The 20,538-nt window shown below is 41.5% G+C and overlaps 1 protein-coding gene across 1 annotated transcript; it reads left to right on the forward strand.

Annotated features, from left to right (window-relative positions):
• Window positions 1-10,422: 10,422 nt before the first annotated feature.
• Window positions 10,423-14,419, forward strand: LOC148900455 (uncharacterized). The gene is made up of 5 exons (XM_088993124.1): window positions 10,423-10,433; window positions 10,945-12,133; window positions 12,865-13,090; window positions 13,440-13,526; window positions 13,629-14,419. The coding sequence occupies exons 1-2, from the start codon at window positions 10,423-10,425 to the stop codon at window positions 11,816-11,818; spliced, it is 885 nt and encodes a 294-aa protein (XP_088849250.1). The 3' UTR covers window positions 11,819-12,133; window positions 12,865-13,090; window positions 13,440-13,526; window positions 13,629-14,419.
• The last annotated feature ends 6,119 nt before the right edge of the window (window positions 14,420-20,538 follow it).

Genomic DNA, 20,538 nt, shown 5'->3' on the forward strand with positions numbered 1-20,538 from the left:
AGGAGCGGGTGGGGCTTGAAATCAAGCGAGCGGAATGTGGAGGAGCTATTATGTCAGCATCTGCGATTGGCGCGAGGTATCTTTTTGCCATTGGGTGGTTGTTGCTTGCTCCTCCAGCACGGTGGTACCCCATTCAGTCTGCTTACTACTGCAATATGTGAGCTGTAAGAGGTAGGAGGCTGCAATGAGAAGTGTTGAGAGTGGCCATCATGGACAGGCAACAAAGGAATTGATAGATCTGAGAAACAATGTGAACAGATTTAAAAAGAATGTAATGGTCTTGAAAATACGATGATGCAAAGCAAAGCGATGCTGAGGTGACAAAGTCATAAAAAGTCACTCATTCAAATCTTCTTTTTTTCCTTTCGGCTTTTCCCTTCAGGGGTCGCCACAGCGAATCATTGTCCTCCATCTTTCCCGGTTTTGTGCATCCTCTTCTCTCACACCAGCTACCTTCATCTCCTCTTTGACCACATCCACAAACCTCCTCTTCGGTCTTCCTCTCGGTCTCCTGCCTGGCAGTTCAAGATTCAGCATCCTTCTCCCGATATAGTCGGTCTCTCTCCTCTGGACATGTCCAAACCATCTCAGTCTGGCTTCTCTGACTTTCTCTCCAAAGCCTCTAATATGAGTTGTCCCTCTAATGTACTCATTCCTGATCCTATCCAACCTGGTCACTCCCAAAGAAAATCTCAACATCTTCAGCTCTGCTACCTCCAGCTCTGCTTCCTGTCTTTTCTTCAGTGGCACCGTCTCCAGTCCAAACATCATGGCTGGTCTCACCACTGTTTTATACACGTTTCCTTTCATCCTAGCTGAAACCCTCCTATCACACATCACACCTGAAATTTTTCTCCAGCCGCTCCAGCCTGCGTGGTCATGCTTCTTCATCTCTTTTCCACACTCTCCATTGCTCTGGACAGTTGACCCCAAGTACTTAAAATCCTCCACCTTCTTTATCTCTTTTCCCTGTAGCATCACTCTTGCACTGGGATCCTTCTCATTCACACACATATACTCCGTCTTGCTGCGACTGATCTTCATTCCTCTCCTTTCCAGGGCATATCTCCACATCTCTAGTTTCTCTGCCACCTGTTCCCCGTTCTCGCTACAGATCACAATGTCATCTGCAAACATCATGGTACAAGGAGATTCTTGTCTAACATCGTCTGTCAGCCTGTCCATCACCATAGCAAATAAGAAGTGGCTCAGGGCTGACCCCTGGTGGAGTCCCACCTCCACCTTGAATTCCTCAGTCACACCGATAGCACACCTCACAACTGTCTTACAGTCATGAGTCTCCGGGCACCCTGTCGTACGCTTTCTCCAGATCTACAAACTTTGTGTTGTTGTGCATTGGGTGGAACGGATACAGATTGTTTTTCAGCATCGCTGGACACCAAAGGGGCCATTGTGCTTTTTTGCACATGTAATGGGCAGCATCTTCACAGCCCCGCTTTGTTCAGTGGAAGGTCAGTGCTGTTGGCAGTCTGCGGCTGGATGGATGCATGGCTTGAGGAACCCGCGATAAGAAGAAAGGAGCGTCAGCGCAGACCGCCGATGAGTATGTGGAGCTGTTGCGGCTTGGAATTGAAGCAGATTTATGTGGAACAGGAGATGTGAGACAATCTCTTTTCGTCAATGGATGCTACAGCTGCGTGTTTGCTTTCAACATTTAGCTATTAGTCGACGTGCACATTCCACCATGATGTCCCTGATCCACTGGTGGAAAGACGCTTTGATCCTCTCCTCTTTGATCTAGAACTGCTTCATGTCATCACAAAGAGGGTACAGCAAGTCCTGAAGAATGAATGTCTCTCTGTGTCTTTGTTTTGTCATATTGTCTCTATGCTGTCATATTATTTGTTATTTAGTTTTTTTTTTTGTTTTTTTTTATTATTTTGACTTCAAGACGGCGCCGCAAGAGTGGCTGCCTTTCCAGCAGCTCATGTATTTTGTTTTTCTACTTTCATTCCTTTCATCACTTTACTGCTGTGAAATGTAAATTTCTCCACTGTGAGACGAATAAAGGCATATCCAATCCAATCCAATCCAATCCAATCCAATCCAATCCAATCCAATCCAATCCAATCCAAAAACACAATGCAATTCCTTCTGACCTTCTCTGTACGTCTCTATCAGCATTCTTAAAGCAAACACTGCAGCCGTCATACTTTTTTTGGCATGAAGCCATCCTGCTGCTCAGAAATGTTCACTTCTGCTCCTAGTCTTGCTTCAACTACCCTTTCCCAGAGTTTCATTGTATGGCTCATCAACTTTATTCCTTTGTAGTTAGTACAACTCTGCACACCTCCTTTGTTCTTAAAAATGGGCACGAGTACACTTTGTCTCAATTCTTCAGGCATCTGTTCACTATCTAAGATCTTGTTGAATAACTCAGTCAGGAACACCACCGCCACCTCTCCAAGACACTTCCATACCTTGATTGGTAAATCATCGGGCTCGAGTGCCCCCCCCCCCCCCCCCCCCCCTTCATCCTCTTCAGCGCCCTCCTCACTTCATCCTTGCTAATGTTTGCTACGTCTTGGTCCACAACAGTCACGTCTTCTACTCTGTGTTCCTTCTCATTTTCCTCATTCATCAATTTTTCAAAGTACTCTTTCCATCTCGTCATCACACTACTGGCACATGTTAATACATTGCCATCTCTATCCTTAATCACTCGAACCTGCTGCTGGTCCTTACCATCTTTGTCTCTCTGTCTCGCCAGCCTGTAAAGATCAGTCTCGCCTTCCTTGCTGTCCAGCCGAGCATACAAGTCATCATCAGCCTCTTGTTTGGCCTTTGCCACCTTTACCTTAACCGTGCGCTGCATCTCCTTGTACTGCTGTCTACTCTCGTCCATCCTCTCAGTGTCCCACCCCACTTCTTCTTTGCTAACCTCTTTCTCTGTATACACTCCTGCACCTCCCCATTCCAACACCAAGTCTCCTTATCTACCTTTCTCCCACTCGAAACACCAAATACTTTCTGACCTGTGTCTCTGATTATGTTCGCTGTAGTTTGCCAGTCATCTGGAACGACCTCTTGCCCACCCAGTGCTTGTCTTATCTCCTTCCTAAATGTCACGCAACACTCTTCCTTTTTCAATGTCCACCATTTTGTCCTCACTTCAGCCTTTGGTTTCTTCATCTTCCTCACTGCCAGCGTCATCCCACACACCACCAACCTCTGCTGTATGGCTACACTCTCATCAACCACTACTTTGCAGTCACTGATTTCCTTTAGATGGCGCTGTTGACACAAAATGTAAGGGAAAATGGCTTCAAATGACTTCTATTGAGCGTATTTTACAAAGATTCCACCGCATATAGCTATATTTTACGTTTTACGACTCGCGCTGACTATTCAGGAAGTTTTGTTTTTGAGTTGGTGAAGAGTCCGTACGTGATGTCCCTGAAGGAACGCCCCTGACCGAAAAAAAAACCAACATATTGTAGCAGATTTTGGACACTTTAAGTCATTTTCATTGGTGTTTTGCATTTGAATAAAAATATCATACTGTGTGTTTTGGGTATTTTAGATGCTATAAAACGTTTTTCTGATGTCAGTTAGAAAACAAAAAACTGATGTCGGTTGTCCTTTAAAGAGAAGATAATCAAAGTGAATCAGACGTTTAAGACGTCCTCCACGTCAGGAAAGGTTGAAAGTATACAAGTAATGTCAATGGACGAAAAAAAAAGATTGTTTTGCTTCACTTCTCCTGTCTCATATAAAATCAACTCCAAATACGTATCCGCAAAACAGAACAGGGGTCAGCAAACCCAATGCCTGCTGTTGAGATGCAAAATGAGAGGGGTTCTATATTGGCAAACATAGTGAGTTGTCCGACTAGTGTTTTGTTGTTAATAGTCATCCATCCACCAATCCATTTTCTAACTCGCTTTATCATCACAACTGTCTTCAGGCAGTCGGCAGGGAACACCCTGAACTATTTGTCAGCCAATTGCAGGGCACACAGAGATGAACAACCATCATCAGCGCACACACTCACTCGATTTGGAGTGTTCAATCAGCCTGCCATGAATGTTTATGGAGCGTGGGAGGAAACCAGAAAATCCACTTAGGCCCAGGGAGAACGTGCAAACTCCACACAGGAAGACCGGAGATGGATTCGAACCCGGTACCTCTGCGCCAATCAGTTGATCCGCAACCCACTGGCCCTCCGGGCCGCTTCTGTTAATAGCCTATTAAGAAAATACTGCGTTTGGCTGCACTCGAGCCTTGTTATTTTGCCTTTAGGCACTACAACTTCTTTCTTCAGACCTTGTGCAGTTTTGGTGATTAGTATTCACCGGCTTCACAAACATTTACGACTACTGGATGTGTCAGCATGAAGATTTGAAAAGCAGAATGGATGGAAAGCCCACCAATACTGCACAGTACTTGAACATTAGTGTAATATTTGTTTTTGTTCATTGGCTTAATTGAAGTTTTTTAAGTTGTAAGATGGTTGTGATTTCAAAATAATTACATTACTTATTTATACATTGTATTGTATGTATTGTATTGTATTGGTTTCTCGTCACTCAATATTTGTGTCACACTCTCCGACGGTCCGAAAAAATACAGTGCCTTTATAGGGACTTTTTAACCCAAGATTAGAAAAAAAGATGAAGAAATACAAGAGAAGACAAATATCTCAAGATAAGGTATTATTTAATGAAGCCTCATTTACCTCTGACTAGAGCAGGTTCACAGTTTTCCTAATTTATGGTTAAAAAAGGTCAATGATAAAAGGTCAAATGTAGAAAGACATTTCCAAAATAAACATACAGTTAGTTGCTGAAAATTTTCCGGAGGGAGAAATGAGAAAAAAAGCTGCTTCAGAACTGAGAGAGAAGGCTGATCTGAAGAAAAATCAATTGAAGAAGTGGATGGAGTCTGTAAATTCAACTACCTATGCAAATTTCGTGGCCGCTTCAGAAATACTCAAATATAGGAAACTGTTCACAGATGGTGAATATATGAAGGAGTTATTTATTTAGATTATATAAGCAACATACAGATTTACAAGTGTTTTATGATGTTTGGACTGGAGACAATGCCATTAAAGAAAAGACTGGAAGCAGAGCTGGAGGTAGCAGAGATGAAGTTGTTGAGGTTTTCTTTGGGAGTGACCATGTTGGATAGGATCAGGAATGGGTATATCAGAGGGGCAACTTATATAACAGGCTTTGAAAAGAAAGTCCAAGAGGCCAGACTGAGACGGTTTGGATATGTCTAGAGGAGAGAGTGAGTGACTATATTGGGAGAAGAATGCTGAGCCTTGAACTGCCTGGCAGGAGACCGAAAGGGAGGCCAAGAGAAGGTTTTGGATTATGTCAAAGAGGACATGAAGGTAGCTGGTGTGAGAGAAGAGGACGCACAAAACCGGGTTAGATGGAGGACACTGATTCGCTGTGGCGATCCCTGAAGGGAAAAGCCCCAATAAGAAGTGTGTGTGTGTGTGTGTGTGTGTGTGTGTGTGTGTGTGTGTGTGTGTGTGTGTGTGTGTGTGTGTGTGTGTGTGTGTGTGTGTGTGTGTGTGTGTGTGTGTGTGCGTGTGTGTGTGTGTGTGTGTGTGTGTGTGTGTGTGTGTGTGTGTGTGTGTGTGTGTGTGTGTGTGTGTGTGTGTGTGTGTGTGTGTGTGTGTGTGTGTGTGTGTGTTTGTGTATGGGCGTGTGTGTGCGTGTGTGTGTGTGGAGAGAGAGAGAGAATAAGAGAAGGTAAGAGAGAGACAGAGAGAGAGCAGAGAGAGAGACAGAGAGAGAGAGGGAGAGAACGAGAGAGAAGAGAGAGAGAGAGAGAGAGAGAGAGAGAGAGAGAGAGAGAGAGAGAGAGAGAGAGAGAGAGAGTACATATTTTCAACATATATTGTATAGCGCTGCTGAGTTGTATCTATTTGATAAGTTTTAGAGTGGGTAGGGCCAAGGCCGGCCTGTGAATCACAAATATTGTTGTATAATTAACGCCTTTTCTAAATATGCACTGAGCAAAAAGGGAGTAAAGAAAATTACATATAAGGGTTGTCATGATCTGATGTTAAATGATCAGAATAAAATATGTTTGCTCATTATCATCATTGATTGGACCAACTGTTGATTTACAGCCTGACACAAAGGAATTATCTTGGATTACCTTTATTGTACTGTATTGTAATTAACCCGTAATAAGAAAGATTTACATTGCTTCCATAAAGGCTTGGGCTCTCTCTCTCTCTCTGTCTCTTTCTCTTTCTCTCTCTCTCTCTCTCTCTCTCTCTCTCTCTCTCTCTCTCTCTCTCTCTCTCTCTCTCTCTCTCTCTCTCTCTCTCTCTCTCTCTCTCTCTCTCTCTCTCTCTCTCTCTCTCTCTCTTTTATTGCTATAAATCTTGTCGTGGTAATGTGTTTAAAACATGCAACTGCCTTTTTTCATCCTCCTGCTGAAACATACCTCATTCAAACGACCAGAATCGTTATCCAGCTTCTGCACACCTTGCTAATTATTGAATCATTTTAGAGTAACCAAGTGTGTTGAAGCAGGGACAAATGGAATATGTGCTCTGGTGTAAATGCCTTATTGCCATCTGCAGATAAAGATGAGTTACAATTCCCTGTCGATCATTGGTCAGAGTGAATGCTGGATATTGTGTGGAATGAGTAACATTTGCTCTTTAAAAAGCAATCAACTGGAGAGAAACCGTGTGTGCGGAATGTGTCAAGGGGATTCTACCTCACCTCGAAGCTCAATTGCCTCTGAAACGTATTTCAGATTAAAAGCTGCCAAGATGGGAGTCGTCATGGACCAAAACATAAAATGTTGACAGGTGACAGTTCAAGCAAGCAGGAACACAAACCATGTAATACATGTATAAGATGAAACAGCCCATGCAAAAGGTGAAAGGGCCATCCCATATACACCCTAGGCATGATGAATCATTTCCATGACATATTTAATAGACTTTCCAGTTTGTTGTGTCCTCGTACGAGGCTACGGTTCATAATGAAAGATTTCCACCAATTTATCTGGTTTAATTAGAAGCTCATGCATGGAAACCCATGGTGACCAGCTATAATGAGCAGGCCGGACCACAGTATGCCTTAGATCACAGTGGAGAGAGTCCTTAACAGATCCCCGAATCTCCTCAATAATATATTGCGTAAGATGCACTCTCGCTGTTGCGAATGTGCTTGCTGAGCCAACCTCTCGAGTATTGTAAAGAATAATTATTGCGGATGAGCATCAATTGCTGATATCAAGTATGATTACATTTACCCAAATCCCCAAAGCTAAGCCGGCGTGTCCCATCAATTGATTGGTATATTCTGTGCTCTATATCATTTGAATTCACGATGACTATGTGTAATTTCTTTTTCATGTGTTACCATGAATATGATATATTCTATACATTTATTCAGAGTAACAGATCAAAATATTTATGGTATTTTCTTTCAACGGATCCTGCTTAGAATTACGTGTATATCATAGACAAATATGAAATAACCAGAGGTGGGCATCTAACTAACGGAGCATTCATCAATACAAATGCTCGTTTTGATCTCGCTCCTTCTTACCTCTCCGAGCTCATCCACCTTTACACATGTTCGCGTCGCCTCAAGTCTGCTGACCTGACATTATTAGATGTGCCAAAAATTAAACAGAGGCTCAGAGGGAATCAAGCCTTTTCCATTGGCTGGTCCCACTCTCTGGAATGACCTCCCATTTAACATTCAGCAAGCTCCCTTGCTGCCCATCTTTAAACCCCGCCTCATAACTCGCTTCTACACTTTGGAATTTGAGTCAGCATGATTCAGACTTGATCTTAGATTTACTCCCTGGTGCATTCACCCTCTTTGTGACTGCTTCATATCCTGTATATGATAGCTGTCCACGTTAAGTGCTTTGTTACAGCTTCAGCGTTTGCTAACGTGCTATAGAAATCCATATGTATTGTATTATATTGTATCGATGACTGTAAACAAATGACGGTAAAGTATGAAAAATTTTAACAGATTTTCATCCATCAGTGTAATTGTCACTCACTGAGACACTTACTGTGCTCACTGTCTGGTGTGTTTGTTCACGAAACTACATGGCCTTTACCTCTATATCTGTGAGAGGGAGTGTGAAACCAGAGGATGTCACTTCACTTTGCAATGACAACACAAATGAACTTTCTACAATTTTTTTGTCTAATGTTTAATGGAAGGATATTTATTTGGAGATGAACCTTTGTGGTTGCGGTTTAAAAATTGGTGAAAAGCTAGATTGAATACAAGCAGAATTGCTACCAGTGACTATACCAAGCAGAAGGAAAAGCTGAAGAAAATGTTCAGCTTTTAAAGGGTGTATAGAACATTCACATGGTTCATCCTCCAAAGGACGCATTTTTGTTTGCATTTCTCTCCCGCAGTTCAATGCTTACATAGTAATGTGAATGCACATGGTTTCCTAATTCTCGAAAGAATATTTATTCACAGACTAGGTCCTTCCATGCCTTTCAAGGCTTCATGGACTCCATAAACTGGGAAATTTAGAGTAGCTTAATGTGAATGTGTAAGTCGCCTATTCAGTTCTTAACCACTGGGATGGTGAGGGATTGATTCCTGGGTAGATTTCAATAAATAGATACATAAATAAATGAATGGCCTAACAATGCCACTGCTTTTGGCCCACCCTTTGAGAGTGACACCTTATACCGCTTGTATAAGGTGTGGTTTACAAACTCAATGTTTTTTTGCATCCATATATACACATCTGATTGCACTCACTGAAAAAGTTTTTTTTACTCTGAAAAGTACAAATAGCATTTTCCCAGAAGATGTGTGGCATGTAAATGTATATTTTGGGAAAAACTAGTGTACTCAGTTTGCAGTTACAGTAAAGTCTCGTTATATCGATATTCAAGGGAGTCCGAAAAAATATCGATATAACCGGGACTATCGATATATCCGATCCTGTGCCGAACTGCATTAAACAAAAGCCGCCAAAAGAGGGCAGCCAAGCGCCATATAAGAAACGGAGCTGGCCATTAGCTCCCTTTTTTTTTTGGGTGAGAGATGTTCCCCCAATGTTGCCTCAAAATGGCACATATAATTCTTTAATGATTGTAAACATGTATGCTTTAATCTTCAGAACTACAGTGTATTTGAAACATATTCATAACTGGATGTGTAACAAGAAAGCATATTATCCGAATCTGAAGCCATTGTTTGGATTCACAAGCAATGCAAGACGTCTTGGCGTGAAGTCATTTTTATTTGCATTTGAATAAAAAGTGACATCGGCTGTCCTTTAATACACAGTATGGAATGTTAATAATTTTCAAAATCATCGCGCTTCAGCAGACAAAACAAGAAACATTGTTGCAAAAAACGATTGCATTCATATACAGTACAGTGCGCATGTACATAACACAACAGGGAAACTGCAACGCTTACATCTTACTGTATTATGTATACAATTTAAAAAAGTCATCAATCTTCTTCTGCTTCCCATTTTTACCTTTTAACACAAACACTTCAATCTCGTCTGCTACACACGAGCTAGCGTCTGAAAATGAAAATGGCTCTGCTACACGGGTGCTGGGCACGTAACCAAGTCACCTGACCAAGTCGACCAATGGCGCGACTGATGGCGTGACACGTAACCAAGACACGTGACCAAGTTGACCAATGGCGCGACCGATGGCGTGTCACGTGACCAAGTCGACCAATGGCGCGACCGATGGCGGCTCACGTAACAAGACACGTGACCAAGTTGACCAATGGCGCGACTGATATATCGATATAAACAACAAAAATGGCCGGCGGGGGATGAAAAGGAGCACCGTAATAACCGGATTATCGTAATAACCGGGTATCGTACTAAACGGTACTAATTATACATAAAAAGACTAGAAATGTGCAAGGGAAATGAAAATAGTATCGTAATAAGCGGTACTATCGATATAACCGATGTCGATATAACGAGACTTTACTGTATTTCAGTAACTATTCTGTGTATTTTCTTTCTATACCGTTGGGTACCAACATTTTCTTTTCTATTTATATGGAAATATGATGCACCTTATTTTAGAATCAGCAGATTCAAGGCCAAATTAATGTCCAAATACATTTACATTTTAACTGGCCAAACATAATCCAGCAATAGCATATAAATTGAGCCTTTCGCAGTCCATCCACAAAAGTCCTAGCCGGTAACATTTCAACTTTGACATTGGATTGGATTGGATTGGATTGGATTGGATTGGATTGGATTGGATTTGCCTTTATTAGTCTATACATAATATTAACTGGCTCATCAGTGTTGATTGAGAGTTGCCTGAGTAAATCAGGATGAAACAAAACATTGGTCCCTCACAATGTTGACAATTATATTGAGAACTGTTTGTCATCGAAATGCTATACATTGCTCTTCTGTTGTTTCTCACCATGAACAATGGAAATACGGTAACTGCTAAAATCTCTGTATCCTTATGATGAACAATATATTTACTGAGGGGTTGTACAAGTAGGAACCATATCCAGCGCATCGTTGTATATATTTCAATTTCAGTGTCTAAATACCTTGAGAAAAGAGGAAAGTGAAGTTTGGCATCCAGTCTAAGGCAGTTAGTTCTCTGTCAGTGTACTCATTATGCCCAAATGATCATCATAATGGTGAACCGGCACTCTGGTTGAATTATGAGCATGTATTCATCATCGAGAGTAGACATCATCCTGGGTCCCAAAGAAGTTGTGTCCCACCTGCCACAACGACTACCGCCCGGTCGCATTCACTCCCGTCCTCATGAAGTGCTTCGAGCGGCTAGTTATGAACCACATCAAGGCTGCCCTCCCCCCAACCACGAGCATTCAGCATTCAGCATTCAACACCATCATCCCCCAACAGCTCACCGACAAACTGAGCAAACTGGGGATCAGCACCTCCTGTGCAACTGGCTGCTGGACTTCCTGACAGGGAGACCACAGGCTGTCAGAGTTGGAAACAACACCTCCAGCATCATCACGCTGAACACAGGGGCCCCCCAGGGGTGTGTGCTGAGCCCCTCCTCTTCACTCTGCTCACACATGACTGCTCACCGTCATCACCCAGCAACACCCTCATCATAAAGTTTGCAGATGACACAACTGTGTCGGGCCTCATCAACAACAATGAGGAGACAGCCTACAAGGACGAGGTCAGCCGCCTGGCCACGTGGTGCAAGGGCAACAATCTCCGTCTGAATGTGGAGAAGACGAAGGAGATTGTGGTGGACTTCAGGAGAGTGCACGCCCAGCATGCTCCACTAACCATCAACGGTGCTGCCGTGGAGAGAGTGAGCATCACCAAGTTCCTGGGAGTGCACATATCCGAAGACCTGTCCTGGAGCCACAACACGGCACCACATGCCAAGAGATTCCACCAGCGCCTGTACTTCCTGCGCAAGCTCAAAAGAATTGGAGCCCCGACCCCCATCACGACCTCCTTCAACCGCGGTACCATCGAGAGCATCCTGACCAGCTGTATCACCGTGTGGTATGGCGCCTGCACCGTGTCCTGCCGTAAGACTTTGCAGCGCATCATGAGGACAGCTGAGAAGATCATCGGTGTCTCCCCCCCCCCCCCCCCTTCGGACATTACAACATCCGCCTCACCCGCAGAGCCATTAGGATCGCTGGCGATCCCACCCACCCCTCCCACGGCTTCTTCACCCTACTGCCATCGGGTAGGAGACTGCGGAGTCTCCGAGCCAAGACCAGCAGGCTCAAGGACAGTTTCTGCCACCAGGCAGTCAGGAGATTCAACTCCCTCCCAGCCCTGCCCCCCCTGCCCCTTCCCGCTACCACACTAACCGAACTCTAAGTACATGCTGCACTGTAAACCCGAACAGTACTACTGACTCAAAGTCATTGAGGTCAGTCAACTCAAAAGCCGATTTTTTGTTTCAAAAACTTAAACGTTTTGAGTTTTCTGAATAGTCATGTGTTTTTAATTTGCAGTAAATCAATACTTTTGAGTTCATGGCTGTCGTATACTTATATATTTTGAGTAAACGGCAGAATGCTGCGTGATGACGTCACCGCAGGCGTGGTCTCACCGGGCGCGGTCTCACCGGGGCCATTTTTACTTCTCGACGGCTGAAGCGTGCAGAGACCCACGAATTCAGGTGAGAAGACAAACAACATTATTTAATATTACGAGGACCCAGTGTATCAATGCTGTAGTCGGTGCACAGAAAAAGGATATTTTGTTGTGTCGACGGCAAAATTGGAAAGTCAGTTTGTGGAACTTGCCGCCTTTCACAAGTTAGCAAAGATGCTAGTCCGTGTTCGTGCTTGCGACTGAGGCCTTCTCATCCACTCTTTCAGCTGCGTTGTCTTGAGCCCGGGACTTCTCCTATGTTAAGCGCTGTGGCGATATATGTATGAATTTTTCTTAAACGTCTCTTGTCTGTTGAAAGACACAGAAGTGTTATTTAGAGAATAGTACCGCGCAGGTTTAGTTGGGCGGTGGCCGAGTAATATCTGTTGCAGGTTATGTTTGTGTCGGCGAAGGTCCGAGAGTAATCGTCAAATGGGTGTAAAATTAAGGTTTATATAAAAGGGTCACACGAAATCCTCCACGCCGTGGCTGCAACGCCCAGCAGGTTAATGCTTTGAGTTAACTTTGTTTGCAAACGACAGGACCGCGTGTCAGTGTCCAGCACAAGCTATAGGCTTAAGATATCTATACACGTGCAGCGGTAGTGCTGCAGTTTTAAGAATGCACTAAGTAAATATAATGATAGCCAAAAAATGTACAGTGGATTGGAATATGTACAATTGATGCAGTTTAAATGGTTATGCATGTGTAAATTAAACATGAACTTTTTTTAAAATGTATTTTTGGCATTTTAAGGATACCGAGAGAGCTGCTGGAGGCCAAGTCATCAAACTGCAAACGCCTGACTGGTTTGATTGCATCATTTAATCTGGTACATTAGATTTATTAAACTTAAAAAGTTAACATGGATAAATGTGTTTTATTAAATTAAAGGATTACATTCATTGTCATGTTTTTTTCTCTTCAACCTTTCAGCCCCCTGTGCTATATTCTTAATTACCTGATGAATATCATACTACATGTAGGTATTTTTTATAATGAACAGAATATTACCTTTTTAACATATATTGGAGTATTTTACACCATTAGTTGAGACTTCATTGATTGTTCTTTTCTCTAAAACAATCTCAAGTCTCACATTCTCCTCTGCTCTTACCAACAACTGATGTTCATTAATCATTACAGTGATGCAGTTGTTAAATTGCAATAGGGATAGTGCGGAGGTTCCAAACTATTACGAAGGATATGCTTGGATTTGAGCTATAATAATCCGTAACTGTCTTCAATTTGGACCCACTAGAATCACACCAACTTTACTTTGCTTATCCAAACACGTACTCATTCTTGAAAAATGTTTAATGTAATTGCAGGCCTAAAATGGACTGGAGATGCAAACTGTGTTCTACATCACTGGATACTCGGGCGAAGATGACTCCGAGTTCTTCAAGACATGCAATGTATGTATTACCTGACTTAACACAAATGTCTATCTATGGCCACAATATATGCTATAACCTTTTACTTTATTCTGTATGTGTACGTTTGTGTGTATTTTGCAGTGGGAAGAGGATCCAGACATTGAAAACACTCCTGTCGCACTTATCTCCGTAACAACTGACAACCTCACTGGTGCCATCTTGTTTAACCCCGACAGCATTTCTGTTGTGATAGAAGATGGCATTTTTGTGAGATGTCTCCCCAGGTTGGCTGATGCACACCTCCTCTTGTTTGGTTTAATGTATGCATTGCATTTAGATTATCCAAGAAAATTAATCCTCACATTCACCTTCATTCAGAAAATACTGCTGTGTCTTCATGATAACAGACCACTCAAACCATGCTTGCTAAGTTTGAAAAATGCTTTGTTCCGCAATATTGAAGGCACCAGTGCCTCCAATATTACGGAACAAAGCAACACTCGATAAGTAACTTTAGTTTTACTCTGCTTTGTATACCTGTTTGTGACTGATTTTATATTAATACTTTGATATGTAAACTTGGATTCCACCAGAATGTCTTTTTTCGTTTCAGGAATACTGTGTTTGTTTTTAGTAAGTTTTACCTTGATTTTCACCTTATAACGAGTACATTGAAATGTATTCGGTTGTATTTATTCAAGTATATGCTTTTCAAAGAATTTATTTTTTTAACAGAACAGCAGAGTATAATTTGTTGTTTTTTTCTGTTTTGTTGTGTTTATTTCACATCTTCTGCTCAGGGGTTTATTTGTTGTTTTGGTACGTGGACATGCTGTGCATTTTGGTACTGTTATCATTTGTTTTATCAAAGGTTGTTTTAAACCTTAATAAAAAAATGTGAACTAAAACAGACGTGAGGTGTGTTTTTGTTTTTAGACATAGAAGGCAAATGTAAGTACGGTATACATGAATATATGTTTTCATGGAACATTATAAATTTGAGTTGGTTAAGCTTAAATATGAAACCTAATTTTAATTTAAAAATTAAGAAAACATTAGAGTAAACTGAAAGTACATCTTTTAAGTTCAGGCAAACTCATAACATTTAAGCTCAATCAAACTCATAACTTTTAAGTTCAGACAAACTCATAAAATGTATTTACACTACTCAAACATTTTGAGTAAACTACTTGAACATTTTGAGTTAACTGTACTCAAACATTTTGAGTTAACTCTACTCAAACATTTTGAGTTAACTGTACTCAAAAATTTTGACGTAATCAGTTGCCATATAAATTTTGAGTACTTTCAACTTGTTGGGTTTTACAGTGTGTACTATCATCCTGAACTTAGTTTTTGTTCTTTCTCGTTTTTTTCCTGCAAGACCTCACTTCAACCCTTTTTTTTTGTTGTTTGTTACATACGACACTACCTCTCTTTACATACGTCACTACATCACTTTATATACGTCACTACCTCACTTTACATTCGACACTACCCCTCTTTACATTCAGAAATTACATGTATTGTCTGTTGTCAATTGTATGTCTTTTCTAGACACATTATAAGTGCGTTACACGCTGGGTCCGAGAGGACAGTAATTTCATATTTGCTGTGTCATGCATATTAGCATATTTGACAAAAAAAGCTGACTTTGACTTGACTTTGTTGATGATACAGGCTGTATTCTTACTTGTACTTTTTTAGTCCTGATGGCTTCGTGGCAGAGGGGTCGTTTCTCAACCCGGACGATGAGATTTAAATTCTTGGCCACTGTGATGATGGTCATTGAGGAAGGCACTCAACCCCTCGTTGGTCCTGGTTATGCTTCACCAGTAGACAAATAAAATAGGGTAAACCACTTTTTTCTCTATCTCTCTCATTCTCTCTCTTCACTGAGTATTCAAGGTATAAAAGCGCTACACAACTGACAGTGGTTTTCCATTTGTCCTGATCACAACAAAATAAAAAGCATATTCTGTGTCCGGTTAAATAGTTTTACTTAGTGTTTAAGGTGAGATTATTCTCAACAAAAAACACCCACAGACATACAAATTATTTATTCAATTACATTTATTTTGTGCTATTTTTTTTTCTAACTCAAATGTTATCTGCTCAGTTAAATCCCTTAATAAATTTAAACCAATCAAGATACCCACTTTCAATTGGACCAAAAGATATACAAAAAAAGTAAAAAAGATTCAAACCAATGATTTACAGTAGGAGATGTAAGAGATGTCTGCCAAGTGGACCGTGAGCCAACCAATACAAGTTGCAAAACATCCACAATAAAGGACAGGATTACCCCCTACAATTGTACAGCAAATGAACTTCCTATAACGGACCATTTCCTGGTCTCATCTAATGGTTCCATCAACCTCTCTCTCCCCAAACAGCCCCGCATCATCACTTATTGCAATATAATGGACATCAACACTGCCACCCTTGCTGAAATGATTGCCATCCTGACTCCGGACTACAACTCCTACCCTGATGAACTTGTTTCCCGGTACAACGCGGACCTCACGAACACCCTCAATGCCCTTGCTCCTGTAAAGTCCCAGTCTGTCCAATTCACCCGGTCCGTCCCCTGGTTCACCGCTCATCTCCACACCATCAAAACTAAAACTCTGCAACTTGGAAGACTTTACAGGAAGCCCGGTCTTACTGCTCACAAAGACATGTACACGCTCACCTCACCCATTACAAGGACTCTATTTCACACGCAAAATCACAATACTACTCTGGACTCATTGACTTGCATACTGGAAAGACACAGGTTCTCTTTTCCCTCTATTACAAAATTATTCAACCTCCTATCTCTCTCCCCTAACACTTGTATTCCTCTGATACCTGCAACGCTCTGCTTATGTTTTTTAATGAAAAGATCAACAAAATCCACCAGCACCTTGGCTCCTCTGTACCCCCCACCCAACCTATTTACTCCTTACCAACTGCTACCCTCTTTTGACCTCCCCCATTGCTCTATAATTACAGACGTAATCTCCAAATCAGTTCAACCGTGTCCCACTCCCTTCAAGTCAAGAGACGAGGTGTCATCCTTGATAGCTCACTATCTTTTCACTCCCATATAAATAACATAACTCGGTCTGCATATTTCCACCTCTGTAATATCAATCGTCTCCGTCCCTCTCTCACCCCTCACACCGCTGCTATCCTTATCCAGTCTCGTCACCTCCCGCATTGACTATTGTAACTCACTTCTCTTCGGTGTCAATCAAACATTTCTCCATAAACTCCAACTTGTCTAAAATTCTTCACTAAAACCCCCTCCCTCACCACATCCCTCATGTCCTCCAGCTGCTCCTCTGGCTCCCTGTCAAACTTCGGATTGAATTCAAAATACTTCGGTTTACATTCAAAGCCATCCATAACCTTGCCGTCCCACATCTGTTAGACCTGCTTAAATCTCCGTTCCATCTTGATACCTCAGATACTCATCCTCCCTTTACTTCTAAGTGCCTTCTGCCCGTCTCACCACGATGGGATGCAGAGCTTTCAGCCGCTCTGCTACCAAACGCTGGAATTCACTTCCACCCAACATCCGTAATATTGACTCCTTCCCTACTTTCAAATCCCACCTCAAAACCCATCTGTTTAAAATTGCATTCATGGTCTAGTTCAATCAGCTATTTTATTGTGTATCATTTTATTTGTTTTATTGTATTGTGCTTTGTTTTTTCATTGTAAAGTGTCATTGAGTGTTCTGAAAGGCGCTTGAAATTAAATGTATTATTATTATTATTATTATTATTATTATTATTATTATTATTATTATTATTATTAAGACACCTTACACTTATAACCAGGTGGACTGGGAGGGTACTTACACTCTCAGGCGGACTACAGTGCAACAAGCAGGACACCTTTCCAGAGAAGAAGCAAAGGGTCTGTATTGATGAAAGAAAATAAAACAGCCTTGCCTAGAGTGACCATTATAGATAAGTTTACACTACTGACCTAGAAGCCTCGAAAACATGGGGGAACAGGATTGGTAAACGTGACAGGCTAAGATTGCCTTCGATGTTTAAAGTGTCATGAAAAAAAATCAATGTGTTTCACCGTGTAGATGAGAATGGGCTGAAGTAAAATGAGGTGAAGCAACATGACCTGACAGAACATAAGGGGGCATAACATAACTTTGAGGCGGTTTGTTGTTGGACAAGAAACAAATTTATGCAAGGAAACTCATACTCTCCGCCTACGACTACCTAAGCTCGACCATGTCTTTGCATGCCGTGATAGAGTGAAAGAGAGAGAGAGAGAGAGAGAGAGAGAGAGAGAGAGAGAGAGAGAGAGAGAGAGAGAGAGAGAGAGAGAGAGAGAGAGAGAGAGAGAGAGAGAGAGAGAGAGAGAGAGAGAGAGAGAGAGAGAGAGAGAGAGAGAGAGAGAGAGAGAGAGAGAGAGAGACCAAGCCATTATGGAAGCAATGTAAATCTTTCTTATTGCGAGTTAATTACAATACAGTATCTCATCTCATCTCATCTCATTTTCCGTAATAAAGCTAATCGAGAGAGAGAATGCAAACAAATTTGTGGTGAGGTATTTGAATAATGGAGTATTTTGCACGCTTTCTGGCAAAAGTGGTTTACTTCATGACAAAGAAAAACCTCGCATGATAACATGTTTATACATTAAACATATGCCCACGGATCCCTGGCTCACACTGATACGGGCTTCGGGTTCAGGCAAGAGCTTCAACTGGCAAAGTTGACTCCACCTTGGCAAAAGTGTTCCAAAGCAGCCCGGTGTTCATGTTTCATTCAAAGAGTCTTGAGAGAAATGTGAAAAAAAACATGAGGGAATCCAACAAAACATATCTGGGCAAAAGGGAACATTCTGTCATCCTTGGTAAGCCGAGGTGGACTTAACAGCAACACTGCCAATCACAAATACTTTGGTTGACGGTAATAAAACTAAGCATGGCATCCAAGATAAATGGCCAAAATCCCACAGTCCACTCTTTTTTTGGGCTAATGTGGCGGCCATGGCTGCTGGGAACATAGTGTAAACATAGCCTTGAGCAAAAGTCTGGTAATTGTCCTCCAGCTTTGTTCTTTCCATTGTGATGCAGGCTACCAGACAGAGCCCCCAAAGGGCATCCATATTCGGCCTAGTCCTTGCTTTCTATGTAGTCGAGCATTTGTGCAGTACCTGTATTGCTCTCTCTCTCTCTCTCTCTCTCTCTCTCTCTCTCTCTCTCTCTCTCTCTCTCTCTCTCTCTCTCTCTCTCTCTCTCTCTCTCTCTCTCTCTCTCTCTCTCTCTCTCTCTCTCGTTCTCTCTCTCTCTCTCTCTCTCTCTCTCTATCTCTCTCATTCTCTCTCTCCATCTCTTTCTATCATATGAATGAGCCTTTTCAAATGTATCATCATTATTATGACAAGTACTAATTTAATTATGTTATTTTTCTTAAATCACTATTTCTGATTGAAGTTGTGGTTGATAAGATTGGATCTTCAACTGCTTAGACTCTGCAATGTTGTAGCTGGCAAAAATGTCATCATCTCCTCCTACACATAGTTACTTACTTCGATCAAGCAATGTAGTTCTTTATTCAAGATAAGGTTATAGGATATTGTTCATTATTTCCAAGACATTGCACATTAGAAAGCCTGGATGAACAATAACGTGGATAGAAGCATCCCTATGGTAAGGAGAAAGCACATTCCATGCTCAAATTTCAACTTCAGTCCTTTCTTGTACATCCATCGCGTGTGTAGGCCATTTCTAGTGCTTTAAGTCCCCTTTTTGACTGATAAATAAAATGGTTTATAACAGCAGATCATTAAATAAACATCTCACATAAATGTGTACCTTATTTGGTCGTTTGACTACCAGTCTGGCCATTGTTGTGCATAATTGTTAGTGCTATCGTTAGCAACAAGTGAATCAGAAACAATAACATTACTGTTAGCTGATTGCTCATCTCTTGCAAAATGAATGTGTGTATCACCACCCGTGTAATCACCAGACCGGCCGGGTTCACTCTAGGCCTTTTTGGATTGGATTGGATTGGATTGGATTGGATTGGATTGGATTGGATTGCATTGGATTGCATTGGATTTGCCATTATTAGTCTCACGGTGGAGAAATGTACATTTCCCAGCAGCAAAGTGATGAAACAAATAGTCGTTTTTGTGTTCAACTGTTTTCAACCAGCAACTATGTAATGACAATAAAAACTTTGATTAGGCCATTTGAAATGTCTGAAAGACCCCTCACGCCACCACGCAGGCCAATATCAAAATAAAAGCCTACAAAGGCGATTGCAGTGGCATAAATGTATTATTAACCTTTTATTTTGAAGTGATATAGTGTGGTATATTTTGAGTATGTCTGCACCTACCTTGATATGTCTGACTAATGACATACACATCAAATAAAATATCACCAGACGGAAAAAAATAGACCACCAGTTCCAGCAAATTAATGAGGGAGTTAAATGAATAATACAAGTACAAGTGAGTGTACAATAGGCTCGCGTGAAGTCCCAGTACATCACAAAAACCCTGACAGGCTAAAACTGAGAAGTGCTGGTACTCAGGAGAGCTGCATAGCAGCCCTCTGAAAGCACTGGATATTTTGACAAAAAGCATCTCTCCCAAAGTTAATTATGAGTGTTTGGTTGATTGAAGACTTTACGATTAACAGTGTTTTGAAGCATAAAAAGATACACATACATAAAAATTGAATGTGAAAGTCAAAGGTGTTCAACACAACAATGTAATCACTTCCCAGTAAATGTTGTGTGGCAAAAGAGCAAGTGAGTCAAGTGTTCCGTCAAGGAAGGGTCGATTACATTTTGATCAAGCCATGTCATGATTCTGTTGAAACATCTGCTTTTATAAGGGCCCTCCAGCATTATGCGCTGACGGCAAAGCGATTGCTGATGAAATACCCCATTCGTATGTCTAATATATTACACTGATAAAGGTTATTTAAAAAAATAAGACATTTTATATGCATATTGCATTGGTTTTTGTCATTTTTGCTGGCCAGGGTGAAAGAGAAATTCTTTGACATCAACAA

The sequence above is a fragment of the Hippocampus bargibanti genome, linkage group LG03 (genome assembly GCF_051943395.1).
Source record: "Hippocampus bargibanti isolate YZ-2025 linkage group LG03, ASM5194339v1, whole genome shotgun sequence".
In the NCBI taxonomy this organism is placed as follows: domain Eukaryota; kingdom Metazoa; phylum Chordata; class Actinopteri; order Syngnathiformes; family Syngnathidae; genus Hippocampus; species Hippocampus bargibanti.